General features: G+C 38.2%; 1 protein-coding gene across 1 annotated transcript in view; it reads left to right on the forward strand.

Annotated features, from left to right (window-relative positions):
* Window positions 1-17,110, forward strand: part of LOC102433809 (TIR domain-containing adapter molecule 2) — a 37,262-nt gene that overhangs the window by 6,551 nt on the left and 13,601 nt on the right. Inside the window, exon 3 of the mRNA XM_006081137.3 lies at window positions 3,257-3,384. Coding sequence (XP_006081199.2) covers window positions 3,257-3,384 — 128 coding nt within the window. The remainder of the gene's footprint in view (window positions 1-3,256; window positions 3,385-17,110) is intronic.

Consider the following 17,110-nt stretch of genomic DNA (forward strand, 5'->3'; position numbering starts at 1 on the left):
TAAATCTAATGATATTTCACAAATGGAGAGGTAACTAGACATGTGTCTTCTGATAATAGGCAGTAATGGAGTACACAACATTGCCTCTGCCATGTTCCCACTAAGAACATTACACCTGAATTCCATCAAATCTCTAGTTCCAACTACAGTTTATAAGAAATACAAAGGATAGAAGAACACCATGGGAATACAATTACCAAAATTCAGAAAGTGGGAAATGCTACAGAATTGAGGCCCCAATTTCTTCAATAAATGGATGAGAAAGGAAAAAAGGGAGAGAATCAAAAGATTAAAGAAGACCTAAAAGACATGTCAACCAAATTATTGTGTTGACTTTGTTTGGATTCTGACTTGTAAACAACTTTTGAGGCATTTGGGGAAATTTGAATTCTAATTTTATATTTGATATAAAGGAACTATTTTTAATTTAAAGTGTTACTTTTCAGAAATAAAGTATAGAAGTATAGTTGAAATGATAAAATATCTTGGATTTGCTTTAAAATAATTGGAGTGGGGAGGAAAATTGGTGGGGAATATAGATGGAACAAGATTAGCCATATGTTAATAATTATTGACATAGAGGTTCATTGTTCTATTCTCTATACTTTTGAATATGTATGAACATTTTCACTTTAAAGGTACAGGAAAGAAAAGAAAACAACACTCTGAAAAATTATACTCAATCTATTTTCTCTAATCCAACTGTGTTCTTAATCCATACCCCATGGTCAGGCTTCAAGGAATCCTTAAACTTTCTAAATTTGTGTTAAGTCCTTGCTTTTATGCATATTTTCCAGGGGAAGAATCCTTAGACCACGTATTTTTGAGGATACATAGAAAGCAAAGAAATGCTAAAGCACTTCTCTAGCCTCTTATCACAAATTAGAAATCATTTTAGCACCATTTTGCTAATCTTTCATTCCTAGGGGCCAAACTAAAACAAGAACAGCAAAAATATTTGAGTATTCTAATAGGTAAATTCAACCTGTAGATCTCATAATTTGCTACTTTTTTTTTTATTGTTTAAAGTTTTACATATGTCTCCTTTTTCCCCAATTGACCCCCCCCCCCCAACCATTCCCACCCCGGGCAAGCCCCCACCGCCCCAGTGTCTGTCCAATGGTTATGTTAATATGCATGCATACAAGTCCTTTGGTTGCCCCTAACCTCCCTCTCCCCCCCGCCATTTGTCTCTGGATCTATTCTTGTTCATCAAATACAATTTTCTACTTTTTAAAAGTATTTTTAATGGAATATTTTTGTAATTATTCCTTTTATACATACTTTGGTAGAACTTTTTTAAATATTTGAATTATTTTCTAATGTCTACACTCCTTATTTAAAATTAAGACCAACTCAGATTTTTTAAATTCTTAATATGTGTTTTGTGATATAAAATAAGTATAGTATAATAAAGCATGTATTTCATCACCAGGATTAAGTTTTCAGCAGTAGAAAAATATTAAGCTCTGGGATACCAAAAAAAAAAAAATTAGACATTTAACCCTTAAAAGGTAAGTTGTCACCCTGGCCAGTGTGGCTCGGTTGGTTGGGCATCATCCAGTGCATGGAGAGGTTGCTGGTTCGATTCCCAGTCAGGGCACATGCCTGGGTTCTGGGCTTGATCCCTGATGGGGTACATGCAGGAGGCAGCCAATCAATGTTAAAACTCTCACTGATGTTGCTCTTCTCCTTTCTATAAAAATCAATAAACTGTTCTTTTTATTTTTTATTTATTTTCAATATTTTTTTTATTGTTTTCAGAGAGGAAGGGAGAAGGGGAGAGAGAAACACCAAAGATGAGAGAGAATCATTGATCAGCTGCCTCCTGCACACCCGCTACTGGGGATTGAGCCCACAACCTGGGCATGTGCCCTTGACTGGAATCAAACCTGGGACCCTTCAGTCTGCAGATCGGCGCTCTATCCACTGAGCCAAACCAGCTAGGGCAAACTGTTCTTTAAAAAAAAAAAAAAGTAAAGTGAAGGCTCACAAACTGATTACACAGTGAAACTGAAACTTGTATCCCATTGAGAATATATATATTGGTTTGATTGGTATGAGAGAAAAACTTATTTAGCAAATTGGTAACTATTTTTAAAAAAAAGATACTCTAGTTTATAAGAAATACAAAATGTTCAGATTCACCTATTTTTAAAATAGATAAATAACGTTTGACTAACAATCTATTTTTATGCCATACTTGATTTATATTTGTATATATTCTGACTAGAGACCCAACACACGAAATTTGTACATGGGTATGGTCCCTAGGCCTGGCCTGTAATCAAGGCCATCTTCCCCGGTTGCAGGCAGCCGGCCCCGCCCCCTGCCACCACCCACCCCTGGTTCCCCATTCACCATCGGGCCATCAATCGGCAATCAATCGGAGCCTGCTGGCCAGGGCGAGGAACTGAGAGGTTTGGCTGTTCCAGCCCCCTCGCCATCCCAGTCCCCTGACATCAGTCGTCCTCTGTGTGTGGGGCAACCGGAGGGGCAGGGTCCTTGGCCTGGCACCGCCCGCATCTGCTGCCACCCACCCCTGGTTCCCCGTTCGCCATTGGGCAATCAGAGCCTGCAGGCTGGGGAGAGGGACCGAGAGGTTGGTCATTCCTCTGCCCCCTCACCAGCCCCATCCCGTGTGTCCCGTCCCCCCCCCCGCGGGTCGCCCTCTGTGTGTGGGGCGATCAGCAGGGCAGGGGCTTTGGCCTGGTGGCGCCCACCTCTGTTGCCACCCACCCCCAGTTCCCCGTTCCCCATGGGCAATTGGAGCCTGCCCGCCGGGACCTGCGGGCTTGGGAGCAGCTCCTGTGTTGAGTGTCTGCCCCCTGGTTGTCAGTGTGCATCATAGCAACTGGTCTTTCTGCCATTTGGTCGATTTGCATATTACCCTTTTATTATATAGGATTGGTTGTATTTGCTGATCTACCCAATTTCTTCTTCCTAAGCTTTCCTTTTTGAGGAATCTGGGTTTGAAATTTCATAGCCACAAACCTTAGCTGATTAGTACTTCTGCTGCTGTTAGCTTAGTGTTCCATCCTTACAGATGCCACAGCTGTGACATTTTAGTTTGAGGCAAACAGCTGCTTTATGGGATCTGTAACTTTACTAGTTGTACTAGTGGGAATGAGTAAATGGTTGCATTGCCAGGACCTCGGACATAAATGTGTGAATGTTAATGAAATGAGAAATTAAAAACGAAAGATGGAGTGTACAGAAAATATTAAACATACTAACTGGAAATATTTCTCTTTAGATGGAATCTGCCTGTGTTTCGATTCATGAAGCTCTGAAGTCTGTCATTGACTATCAGACTCATTTCCGTTTGAGAGAAGCTCAAGGCCGAAGCCGAGCAGAGGATTTAAATACAAGAGTGGCCTATTGGTCAGTAGGAGAAGCCCTCATTCTTCTGGTGGTTAGCATAGGGCAGGTATTTCTTCTGAAAAGCTTTTTCTCTGATAAAAGAACCACCACAACTCGTGTTGGATCATAACTACGTTTTGGGAATTGATGCACCATTGCCACTGTAATATTGCTGTCCTCTAATTAATTTTAGGTAACTGAAGAACTTAATATTGGCAACATTTTAAAAACATTACTCATATACTTGTTTGGGGGAATACACAATGCATATCCCAAACTATGGAAAGGACACCTTTTTTTATTTGTAAAGGTATAAAAACTTTGGAACTTATTTTGGGCTATTCGTGTTAAATATTCAACACCAATACACCAGTGATCTCTTTTCTTGGTTGTTTATATCTATTCTTCGCACACTAAACTTTGGTATTTTGATTCCTTTTTGCCATTTAAAAACTACTTTTCTTATAGGTAGTGAATATTTTTAAGACCTTCGATTTAATATCTACATGTGTTATGGAGGAAGAAAATTGCCTTTTAATTGTTTATAGTAAATTACGTTTTGTTTTTCAGAAAACCAAATGTGACTCACTATAGCCCAAGCCCTATTGTGCACTGTTTAATTTTCATGGGGGAAATATCTACCGTAGAAATGTTTGTTAATATTGATATAATTTTTAATTGATACATCATGGTATAACTTATTTTTCACTAGCTTGGAAAATGTCAGATTTTTGGTTTTGGGGTTTATTCTATGACTTATAACCAGATATATTATTTTTTTCATAAAGACATTCTTACCACATAGAAAATAGTATGTTTCAGTAGCATAATAGAGTTTTCAGGCCTTAAAAATCAGATTTTCATACCAGTTAGAATAAATAGAGAATAATTTAAGGTACTGCAATGTCTTATAGTGTAGGGGCAAATGAAATACGAAAAATTTTATTGAGTTATCTGCACCCATTACATTTTCGGTGCTTTTACAAAGAAAAAAGGTGATCTGTTTCATTTAAACAGTTAATTGGCTCGTTCTTGCCATTATGTGGCTTTAATGTTTTTGAGTCATTCCCAGCTTAAATTGATAATTGTAATATTAGTATCATAAAAGTGCCATTCATTTAATCCCAATAGGTGTGATGCACTGAGAAGTTAGTTTCTTTGGATTTTTTTTTCTTTCTCTTTTCCTTTTCTATTCTTTTTTTTGTCTTGCATATGTAATTTGTATAATTTCTGGTTAGCATCCAAAGATTTAAAAATTTAGAATGCTGTGTGTGTTTTTTATTTGATTGTACTGCATTTAATGAATATTAAATAGTGCATATTCTGTACACTGTATGGTTTAGAATGTGTTTGTATTTTATAACATAGATTGAGCTGACTGGAATAAGATTTTGTTCTAAGATAGAATACAAGATATTGTAAAATTGTGTAAGTGTTTAAAGCTTTTCTGCTATAAAAAAAAATATATGCAACTACTTTTTGCCATGCCTCCCTTCCCCACCCAAAGTGATAAGTGCTGAAAAAGACTCATATTGTACAGACTTTGATATGTGGTGCCATGGAATACTGATTGGATAGCAATTCTAGTCACCACTACTGACTAAAAGTTAACTCAACTTTAAGCTGTCTTAAAATGCGTATATACGTATATTACTGCATGTAAGAGCAAAAAGGAATTAAAGTTGTCATGCTGGCTAATTTCAAATGCTGCAATGTAGCAAGGGATAAACATGTTTTCGACTTTAACCCTTTAATTCTAAAATTTTTTAAGACCAAATAAGCTAATCCTTAATATCAGATTAAAAACTGAAGTTTAAGATTTTGCAGTTTTATCACTTGGATTCTTATGTGGGAGTTGTCCCACAGCTTTATAAGTGTCCCTCTATATTTAGATTTGGAAATTTTAAACACTAATGTTAATGTGATTCATAAGCATGGGTGTGTCTTAAATGTCCTTTCTGGTTACCTGTCTGCTCTGTTTTGTTCAGATACTTAGACCATAAGCAGAGTCAGGTACCATTAGTGTGCTGAGTTTGGCATAGATAATGTAGTGATTTCATCTGTGCCTATCAGAATTTCATAATATTAGACTATTGCTACAAATAACTTTTGATGAAACTATTTAGATATATTAATATGTTTGAAATCACCACTGCTGCCTGTCGTAGAAAATAGTACAGGCTTAGTCTAATCTGTATGTAACTGGTTAATGTTTGATGGCTACCTATACTCAACTGAGTATGTATATATAAATGAAAGAGTACAGATTTTAGCCAGACATAAGTGTTAAGTAAACTTTTTTCTTCCTCCTATATAATTTGTAGCTCATTTTTCTTCTTTAATTCTTTCATAACTTGATGCAACAGTTTGAATTTCTCAAATATTTATATTTGAACACATGGTTCAGAATATTTAAACATCATTAGCTGTATATATTTTTAAAATAGACTAAATAGTGGAAAAGGACTTTGATATACAAGTGTATCAAGTGAATACTTAAATTTCAACTGTGAAGATACATTATAAGATTACTTTGCTAATAATCAGAACATTCTTTTTACTATTAAAAGAAATAAATGGTGTGTGGTCATTACTTTTCTTCTGGCTTGATGCTCATCAACTTTGAAAATACAATGGGCTAAAATCAATTTTATTCTTTTAGATTTCATTAAAATCTCTGTACTATCCATATTTGCTTAGTTTATAAATGTGTAACATTGATAGTTAAATAGGACAAAGCTGACCTTATGACTATTGATTTCAAAAATTAAATTAATATATAAATAAATCAGAGAGGCTTTTTAGTTACTTTTGAAAAGAAAAACAAATTTTTCTAAACAGGTGTTGGTTCTGTAGGGTTGCACCAATCAGTACGTATAGAATTTTTTAAAAAATCAACAAATTGACTTGTTTCTGTCAGGATTTAAGCTCCTTATGAACTTGCAGCTTGGAGTACATTTTTGTAGCCACAGAGTGATTATTTATTTGGTATTTCATCAAAACATCTTGGACCGGCCAAGAAAAAGTAAATGAAGAGAAAGTTCACAATATACCACTTCCCTTCAACAAAAAGTTTTACATTATATGTTCTTGTTTTCACTAACGAAGAAATCCAAAGAGGATTGTCCTTTTATGAGAAACTAGAGGCCCAGTGCACAAAATTTGTGTGCTCGGGGGCATCCCTCAGCCTGGCCTGCACCCTCTTGCAGTCTGGGAGCCCTCGGGGGATGTCTGACTGACGGCTCCGTGGGGAGCGGGCCTAAACTGTCGGACATCCTTAGTGCTGCTACAAAGGCAGGAGAGTCTCCCGCCACTGCCGCTGCACTTGCCAGCTGTGAGCCCTGACTTCTGGCTGAGCAGTGCTCCCCCTGTGGGACTGCGTTGAGCATCTGCCCCCTGGTGGTTAGTGCGCACCATAGCAACTGGTTGTTCCGCCGTTCGGTCGATTTGCTTATTAGCCTTTTATTATATAGGATGGTGAAAATAGCATTCAGCAGCTATTTTGCAGGGAGCCATTATAGAGGCAGCATGCACCCTGAGCAGCATGAGTGGCACTGCTTTCATTATATGTTCATGTTATTTTAGGTTTTATATGTTATTTTTGGGTCTGGGAATGCTTAAAATTTTTTCCACATAAATGGTAATGGCTTATTTTCTTTACCCCATTTCTGCTTAGGAAAGGTTTCATAGAAACACTCAGCTTTCAGATAGCACAGGAAACCTGTACCACCTCTAAACTGCCTCATTTTTAACCTTTTTGCATTTCTTTTTGTTAATCCTCATCCAAGAATATTTTTTCCATTGATTTTTAGATAGAGTGGAAGGGAGGGGGAGAGACAGAGAGAAACATCTATGTGAGAAAGACACATTTGACTGGTTGCCTCCCACATGTGCCCTGACTTGCAGCTGGGGTTCGAGCCTGCAACTGAGGTACATGCCTGTCCCCTTGACCAGAACCTTTCAGCCCGTGGGGCGACACTCTTAACCACTGAGCCAAACCGGCTAGGGCCCTTTGCATTTCTTACTGAAAGTTTGGGTGAAAGGCACTTTAGCCTACAGTTTCCTAAAAAACTCTTAGTTGTTAAGTAAATTAACCTAGACTGTATAATGCAGTGATGGCGAACCTTTTGAGCTCGGCGAGTCAGCATTTTGAAAAACCCTAACTTAACTCTGGTGCCATGTCACATATAGAAATTTTTTGATATTTGCAACCATAGTAAAACAAAGATTTATATTTTTGATATTTATTTTATATATTTAAATGCCATTTAACAAAGAAAAATCAACCAAAAAAAATGAGTTCACGTGTCACCTCTGACACGCGTGTCATGGGTTCGCCATCACTGGTATAATGCCAAGTTGCCTCAAGTTTTTTCTTTCCCTTTATAATGTAGTCATAGGGGACTTTTCTGGGTTCTGGGCACAATCCTATAAAAAATAACAGTAAATAGAGATTAACATTTATTAAATGCTTGCTTTGTGCCAGGTGTGCTAAATGTTTTACTTGTATTGATACATTTCATCTTTGCAATAATTCTATGAACCAACAAATTCCCATTTTACAGATGAGAAAACAGGGGCACAAAGAGGTTAGGAAACCTGCCCCATATCACAGTAATTACTAGAATCTGAATACAAACATTGCAATCTGGCTCCAGAGCCCTTTTTCTTATCCACCATGCAGTACTGCCTTACAAACACCAATTAAAGGATAGATTTATGAAGGCTTACCTATCCTGATTTCAGGGTAGCTCAATATCAGTTTAGTGCTTTAACGTGAAGTTCAAATCATGGCTGCATGACTTCACACAACTGATTTTATTAGTATGTTTCTTCATCTATTACTAAGGTGATATCTACTATAATGATAATATAATGAGATGTTTATTAAATACTAGAGGCCCAGTGCACGAAATTCGTGCACTCGGGGGGCGAGGGACCCTCAGCCCAGCCTGCGCCTCTCGCAGTCCAGGAGCCCTTGGGGGATGTCTTCAGCCATCAGTCAGACATCCTTTGTGCTGCCACAGAGGAAGGAGAGGCTCCCGCCACCGCTGCTGTGCTTGCCAGCCGTGAGCCCAGCTTCTAGCTGAGTGGAGCTCCCACTGTGGGAGTGCACTGACCACCAGGGGGCAGCTCCTGTGTTGAGTGTCTGCCCCCTGGTGGTCAGTGCGCGTCATAGTGACCGGTTGTGACCAGTCGTTCTGCAGTTAAGTCAGTTTGCATATTAGCCTTTTATTATATAGGATTAGGAACAGTGCCTATCATATACAAGCACTCAACAGTAGCTATATTTTTATCATTGGTCCAATTCTGGTTTTTTGTTCTTTTGTTTCTAAAGTTCTTACTTTGGTCTCTACTCATATGGTTCTTAAGTAGTATATAACACACATATGAAAGTGTTTGAACATCTATCATGTATATAATAGTCTGTTAAAAGTTTCAAAAATGAATAAGATAGTCTGACCTCCAGGAATATAATTTAGTTGAGGGAGGCAGGACAGCTATATGAGCAACTAATGTTTTATAAGGAATGAAGCAGAAATGGCCTTGAAGGGGCTAAGGCATATCCCACAAAGTTTAACTTTGTCTACCCGCAGGGGAGATCTGTGGTCTAGCTAGGTCAGCAATTGAGTGGAGTAAACTCTAATTCAGGGATAGGGACTATTAGCCTGTCCACATTGCTACAGGTGGGAAAACATGTTCTTTAACTTTGTTAATAATAAAGGTGATGATCTCTTAACCTCTCCACCTCAGTTGTTTCCAAATTCTGGAGGAATATACAGGATGTTATCCCTAAACTATCAAATGTGCAGTTTTCAGTCTGCATGTCTTGATTTTATCCACACGATATCATCATTAGAAATTATCCCATTCCTTCCTGAAATCGAGATTATACCAGAAGTAACACTGGTTTAGCATAATCTGTTTTTAGTGCTGCTATTTGCTAGTGATTACTACTACCTTAAAAAGAAAAGGCAGCACAAGAACTTAAGAAGTAATGTTTCAGCCCCGCCGGTATGGCTCAGTGGTTGAGCGTTGATCTATGAATCAGGAGGTTAAGGTTTGATTCCAGGTCAGGGCACATGCCTGGGTTGCAGGCTTGGTCCCCAATAGGGGGCATGCAGGAGATCCATGTATCGCTCTCACATTGATGTTACCCTCTCCCTCTCTAAAAATCAAATACTTTTTTTTTTTTAAAGAAATACAACATTGCCAGCATCTTAGAAGGTTCCTATGTATCTTTTTCTGACCACATCCCTGGATTTCTCCACTAGAAATAACCAATGTTTTGCTTGTAATGAAAATAATTTTATTTTTCTTTATGTTTTCACCCGTTATGTATAATAGTTCTCAAACTACTTTTTAAAATAATTTCCATATGTCACAGATACTTTTATAAATACAAAATCAAAATACTTGAATGTTTTGTCAATGTCAAACTCACTTGATTTGCTTATCTCAGCATCAGCCTGTAACAGTTTGATATGGTCTATAGACCACACTTTGAATAGTACTGATGTCTGTATTACTGAAAAAATATTTCTTTTTTAATCAGGCAAAAAGTAAACTAATAAGTAAAATTTAATGGAGTGTTAAGTTCTATTTAATAAATTGCATATTACATGTCTTCTTTTGTGACTTTGTTTTGCTGAATCATCCATGTTGATACATGTGGCTGTAGTTTGATTTTGTTACTGTATAGTAGTCCATCATATGAGTATACCACAGGTATATGTCTCTTCTACTATAATAGTTTTGGGATTGTTTCATGTTCTTTATTAATATGAACAAATCCATTATGAACACTCTTGTATATGTGTTCTATTGTACATGTGTATGATCTCTTGAGAATACATCTAGGAGTGGAATTATTTGCTCCTAGTGTGCGTGTATCTTCATCTTTACTAGGTAATAGCTAACTTTTCTAAAGCAATTGTACCAATTAGTGCTTTCACCAGCAACAACGAAGTATGTTCCACATTTGGTATTGTCAGACTTTAAAACTTTTGAAAATCTGAGTATTTCAGTTATTTTTATACATATATGTGCGTATTGTTAAACTGATATTAAACTTCATCGTTGCTTAATTTGTATTTTCATGAGGTAAATTTTTTTTTCTCATGGGCTTATTTACCATTTTTGTTTCATCTCTTGTGAAGTTCCTGTTCAAATAATTTGCCCATTTAAAAAAGTTGCATTAGTTTGACATTTTTTGATTAACAGGATTCCTTTATGTATTCAGGAAACTCAATTTTTTGGTTATAACTATTTCAAATATCTTCTCACTGTTTTTATTTTTCTGTTCCTAGTGTATCAATTTTTCCTGTATTGATGTTTTTATGTCTTGTTTAAGAAATATTTCTCTTTCTTGAAGTCATGAACATCTTCTCCTATACTATGTTCTAAAATATGTATAATTTTACCTTTTACTTGATTTGAGTTTTGTATGAGATAAGGTGAGTAACCAGGTTTCTTTTTTCAATTTCTTGAAAACTCATGTTTCTCTATTGACTTAAAATGCCAATTTGGTCATCTATTAAGTGCCCATATTTACATAAGTCTATTTTTGTGCTCTCTGCTCTATTCCATTGATCTGTTTGTCCTTACACCAGTAACATATTGTATTAATTACTAAAGCTTTTTAAATTCTTGATAATTGGTAAGACAGGTCTTTATACCTTGTTCTTCAAGATTTTGGCTGTCTTTTGCATTTTTATACAAAATTTAGAATTAGCACAATGCTCTACCACCGAGCCACACCGGCCAGGGCTATGTTAGTTTTCTATGCTACGTAACAAATTACCAAATTTATCAGTGTCAAACACATACTTTATTATCTCACAATACCTATGGGTCAAGAGTCTGGGCAAACCTTAGCTGAGTCCTCTTTTCAGGGTCTCACAGGCTGCAGTGAAGTTGTCACCTGGACTGTGCTCTCCTGTGGAACTTGGTGTCCTCTTCTTAACTCGTCAGGTTGTTGACGAAATTCAGTTCCTTGCAGCTGAAGAACTGAGGCCCTCAGCCAGTGAGGCTTCTCCTCCACATAAGCAGCCCCCATCGTGACTGCCTCTTCCAGGCCAGCAGGAGAGAGAAGCTGCTGTGTTGAGTCTCTTCTTTCAGGGAAGGCCTGACAGGTCCTGAGTAGGTCAGAGCCACCTGGAATATTCTCCCTTCAGAGTCAACTGAAGAGGGACTTTAATTGCATCTTCAAAATTTTTCCACCTTTGCCATATTCTGTTGATGAGAAGCAAATTACAAGTTCTGCCACACAAAGGTATAAATAAGGGGCTGGGGAGGGATTTCAGGGACCATCTTAGAAGTCTGTCTACACAAGCTCCATTCTACAAGTCTTGATATCTACTTATCAATTTCAAAGAATTTTCTGATTTTATTATTCTAATTTGACCCCTAGATAGTATTTGGAATTATAATTCTTAATTTCCAAACGTAAGTATTTAAGTTCTTTTTTTATTGATTTCTAATGTAATTGCAGCATCGTGATCAGAGGTCATATTCTCTATTATGTCTCCCATGTGTACGTGTAGCCTTCCAATCATGCAGAGACCTGTGAAGAGCTAATTTTGACTCTCAATAGCTCTCTCATTTCCAGGACCTTCCTGATAAATTGCTGGCTATTCCACTGGTCTGCTGCTCACCTCATGTGAGACCACAAGTTCAGACTAACAAAGTGGTGTCCCCATGTATTTCCTCCCAAGTTTGTGATTTTTATTGACAGCACCACTAGGTATGAACTTTTTACCACCCATCCACTCCAAGTCAAGTTAGTTCCCTCCAGCAGCTTTTTTTTTCTTCTTTTCAATACATTTTTATTGACTTCAGAGAGGAAGGGAGAGGGAGAGAGAGATAGAAACATCAATGATAAGAATCATTGATCAGCTGCCTCCTGCACAAGGGATAGCCCCACACTGGGGATTGAGCCCATAACTTGGGCATGTGCCCTGTCCAAGAATCAAACCATGATCTGGTTCATAAGTCAGTGCTCAACCACTGGGCCATGCTGGCTGGCCTCTCCAGCAGCTTTCATTGTTGGCCTCCCCCTGGTACACCAACACTGGAAAATGTGCTGAGTTTGGGAGATGAGAGCAGCTTCTACCAAGAATGCCACAGACTCCTACCAAAATTTCAGCATGGTTTTTTTAAAATGAATACATGATTCTCAATTTGTTGTTTATCTCAATTTCCAGAGCCCTTGAATGATTATTTTTGATAATTTTGTCCAGAGTATATTTGTTTTGGGGGAGAAAATTTGATTTTCTAGAAGTTCCACCTACCAATTTTGTCAGGTCTAGGATTTGGTTTTACCCCACTTACAGTCTAATAAATTAACCTGTTACTGTTTCATGGATGCTGGCAGAAGACAGAATTCCTGGGTCAGAGACAGAGGACTTTAGTTACTTATGACACAGTAAGCAGCACCACCATCAGCACATTTGCATTGGTTCCTCCTCACAAGTCCCATGGGGGTATCATGAAGAGATCCGTGTAGATATTGCACACACAGTGGACTTGTGTCACATCTGAGGAACACTGAGCTTGAGGAATCCACCACTGTTACAGCAAGCAGTAAGTAAGCCTGTTCTTTGGTCCTAGTGGAGACATTACCTTTTATCTCAAGGTTGCTCACCATAAATACTACCCTGTGATATGGCTCAGGTAAAGAGCAGTCAGGGTCTTAAATTATTGGTGTACTCAGTAAGACACATAGAAACACAAGAGCCCTAGCCAGTTTGGCTCAGTGGATAGAGCGTCAGATTTTCAACTAAAGAGTCGCAGGTTCGATTCCAGTCAAGGGCACATGCCTGGGTTGCAGGCTCAATATCCAGTAGGGGGCATGCAGGAGGCAGCCAATCAACGATTCTCTCTCCTCATTGATATTTCTACCTCTCTATCCCTCTCCCTTCCTCTCTGAAATCAATAAATAATATATATATGTATGTATTAAAAACACGCACGTAAGAGGCACATAGACAACTGTCTCCCAGCTCATTTCATTTAAATTTATTGGAATGGAGTTATCTTTTACCTTTTAAATGTCTTATGATCTGTAGTGATGTTTCCTTTTTATTTTTAGTATTATGTCCTTTCTGTTTCTTTTATTGTTTTTCTAATTAGTTTCACCAGTAGTTTATTAATTTTATTAGTCTTTTCAAAGAACTGTCTTTTGCTCTTGTTGATACTATGATAATTTTCCCCCCCGATTTTCTGGTCTTATTTTATTTTTATTGGGATTTCATTTTCTGTGTTTTTCTAATGTCTTGATGTGGATGTTTAGATAGTTGATTCTCTGGCTTTGTTTTTTGATATGTATGTTTAAGACTAGAAATCCTGCTCTCATTAGATTTTAGTTATGTCCCACAAATACTAATATGTAGTATTTTTAGTAACATTCAGATAAAAACATTTTATGATTTTTGTTGTGGTTTATTTTTGACCCATTGGTTATTTTTAAATGTCTTTTGATTTCCAAACATGCAGAGGCTTTTCTAGTTATCATTTGTTTTTGGTTTTCAGACTAATATGTAAATGGTAAGAGAACATATTCTATGTTATTTCAATCTTTTGATTTGTTTTGATTTTGCTTTATTGAGATTTGCTTTATGGCAAAAAATATAGACTAATTTTGTTAATGTCTCATTTTGTTAATGTTCCATGTGTACTTGAAAAGAGTATGTGTTTTGAAATTATATTGGATGCCATAATCTATGTCTGTCAATCAGGTCAAGTTCATTAGTCATGTTCAAATCATTTGTATCCTTACTGATTTATGTGAGAGTCTGCTGGGCATATGTAAGATATTCAGGGAAATGGTAAAGTAAGCTAAAGTGGACAGAAAATCAAGACCTTGAAAACACCAGCATTTAATGTCAAAGATTTCAGGGGAAGGAAGCCACAGGGAAAACATTTTACATGTCGAGAAGCCATCTCTTCTCTGATTTAATTAGCACTCCTTCCCATTTTACTCTGCTTTATTTCATTCATTCATTATCAATGAATGGACCTGAAATTTTCTTACTTGTTTACATGTCTATTGTCTGTCTCCTGGACTAGACTACAAAATCTCCAAGAGGACTGGGACCATGTGTGTTTTATTCACTCTGTATCCCTAGTGTAGAAGACACCAAATATTTGTGGCAGATGTTATCAGTGTACTCTCTTGAAATGTATACTTAATAATTTGGATAGAAAATTCAAGTAATGGTCCAGCCTGCGTAGCTCAGTGATTGAGCGTCAACCTGTGAACCAGGAGGTCACAGTTCAATTCCCGGTCAGGGCACATGCCTGGGTTGCAGGCTCGATCCCAGTGTGGGGTGTGCAGGAGGCAGCCAATCAATGATTGTTTCTCATCATTGATGTTTTTATCTTCTCTCCCTCTCCCTTCCTCTCTGAAATAAATAAAAATATATTTTTAAAAAAGAAAATTCAAGTAATAGAACTCATAATCAATTTAAAATATTTTCTTAGTACAGCATGTGAATATGAAGAACAATGCAAAATTTGGAGGAATTTGTGACATAAAATGGAAAAATTCAAGTGAATTTGTCCTTGACATTAGTGATTTTAGGCTTATTTGTGCATGGGATGTGGGTGGTGAATGGGGAAATAAATGTTTATGGCATTTGCCATTAGTAGTATTGCAATGAAAAAAAAAAAGGAAAAACACTGATTTGAAGGATTGTGAGAGGTACAAGCAGAGGAGACTGAAAGAGAAGAATTTTAACAAGTTTGATAAGCATAAAGTCCACATGGGGTGGTTGACACATATCTGCCAGTGCTTACCTTCCATGGCCCATCCTGTTGTTGGGTGGGGGTAGAGGAACAGGAAATAACTCTTAACTCTACCTGTGGCAGGAAGTGGAGATTGCCTGAGAATTAAAAGAGAAGGAGTAGGTGGCTATTTTTGAACTGGGTTCTTAGGATATGACTAGGATTGGGAGCCTGAAGTAGAGATGGTAGGATCAAGTTTTTGGCTTTATAAGTGTGAACAAAAAAGGGGCTACATACTAAACCTGACAAGCTCCAGGGAGGCCTGCATGGAGCCTTACAAACTCAGAGACCTAAAATAGGACTATAAGGCAATATGATCCTTAATGGCCATTTATAAGCTTCCTGCTGCAGGAGAACAAAAGACCAGGAAAAACTTGCTAGACACCAGGAGTTGGACTAACTAAGGAATTGAAACTGTCCTGAAGGCACCTGTTGCACACCTGCATTCCATCGCATTCCAAACCCACCACCTCAGCCCCCAAAACCACTGACCACAAAAGCTTCCCGCCAGTGACTGCATATAACAGCGATGGCGAACCTTTTAAGCTATGCGTGTCAGCATTTTGAAAAACCCTAACTTAACTCTGGTGCCATGTCACATATAGAATTTTTTTGATATTTGCAACCATAGTAAAACAAAGATTTATATTTTTGATATTTATTTTATATATTTAAATGCCATTTAACAAAGAAAAATCAACCAAAAAAATGAGTTCGCGTGTCACCTGACACGCGTGTCATAGGTTCACCATCACTGGCATATAAGAATGAAACTCCAGCTCCTGAGTGCTGCCATCATCCATCCAATGTCCCCTTGGCTCAGTGCTGTGCAGCCCTTCCCTTGGGATATCCCATCCCCTACCCCCTCAATTTTTCTTTATCCACCATCTGAGATGGCTATTTAGCCTGCCCGTGTGCACCACCCATGTTAACCTTTTAGTACCCACATAGGATGGTCTAAAATTAAAACTTTTTAACCCAAAACAGGTCCTGGCAGGTAGTCATATCCTGGGCCAGGATCTTTCTCGATCAAGGTCAATCTTTACCTCAATGAGTCTGTCTGCATCTAGAATAACATGTGTTTGGAATGTCAGGGTAATTTCCTTGTTCCAGACCCCTCAGGGCACAATCTCCCACCAGAGCAGGAGACCACAGAACCCCTCATTGTTATTGTTATAATGTTAATTGTTAACTATCCTATACCCACCTACTAAAAAGAAGTATGTGTCTATTCGTCTTACTTTTTATTGTCCCAGAGATTTCTCCACTTTGCCTTCTCCTACTTTCCCTTATCTATCACCAATAAATTTCATGTAACCCCCTTATGCCTCCTCTTTTGATTGTGATGTATAACATAAGATGCAAAACTGTAATTTTCTGGAGCATTTTTCTCAATTCATTGAGATTTTGCTTCCTGGCAATTGTCATGTTTGGCTCAAATAAAGGCATAACTGTTCTTACAGGTGTTTCTTCCATAAGGCTTTTTATGCTTCTTTTACTTGTTTGCTTTTTTTATTTTCTTTCTTATTTCAGCGAAGTTTCCATCTGTTTCGGTTGTGGGGAAGGAACCTGAGAAAGGTGACTTTGCAGTGGCCGGGGCGGTGCGCTATGCCTCCCTGGCCAGGGATGTGGTAGATTGCAGGAACGTGCGGTGGCAGAGCCCCAGTGGGAAAGGAAACGCCAAGGGACCCTCTTGGAGGACCAGGGGAGTCGCTGTACCTCGGGAAAGGTCTAGGTCTGCCTGTTTGGGTAAGACAGGCCGTTCCTTCCTTTGGAGTTCAGGGGCTCCCGTCTGGGAAGCGACGGTGGATATGGTAGGATCAAGTACGTGGCTTTACTGGCGGGTTCAGTGTTGGGCGCGCGGGGAAGGTGGAAGCAGTGCACCCAGGTCTGTTAGGAGCAGATACAGTGCAGTCCCCCGCACTCCCGAGCCTCAAAGTCACGGCTGGGGGGGGGGGGG

This window comes from Myotis lucifugus, unplaced genomic scaffold (genome assembly GCF_000147115.1).
Source record: "Myotis lucifugus unplaced genomic scaffold, Myoluc2.0 scaffold_0, whole genome shotgun sequence".
Lineage (NCBI taxonomy): Eukaryota > Metazoa > Chordata > Mammalia > Chiroptera > Vespertilionidae > Myotis > Myotis lucifugus.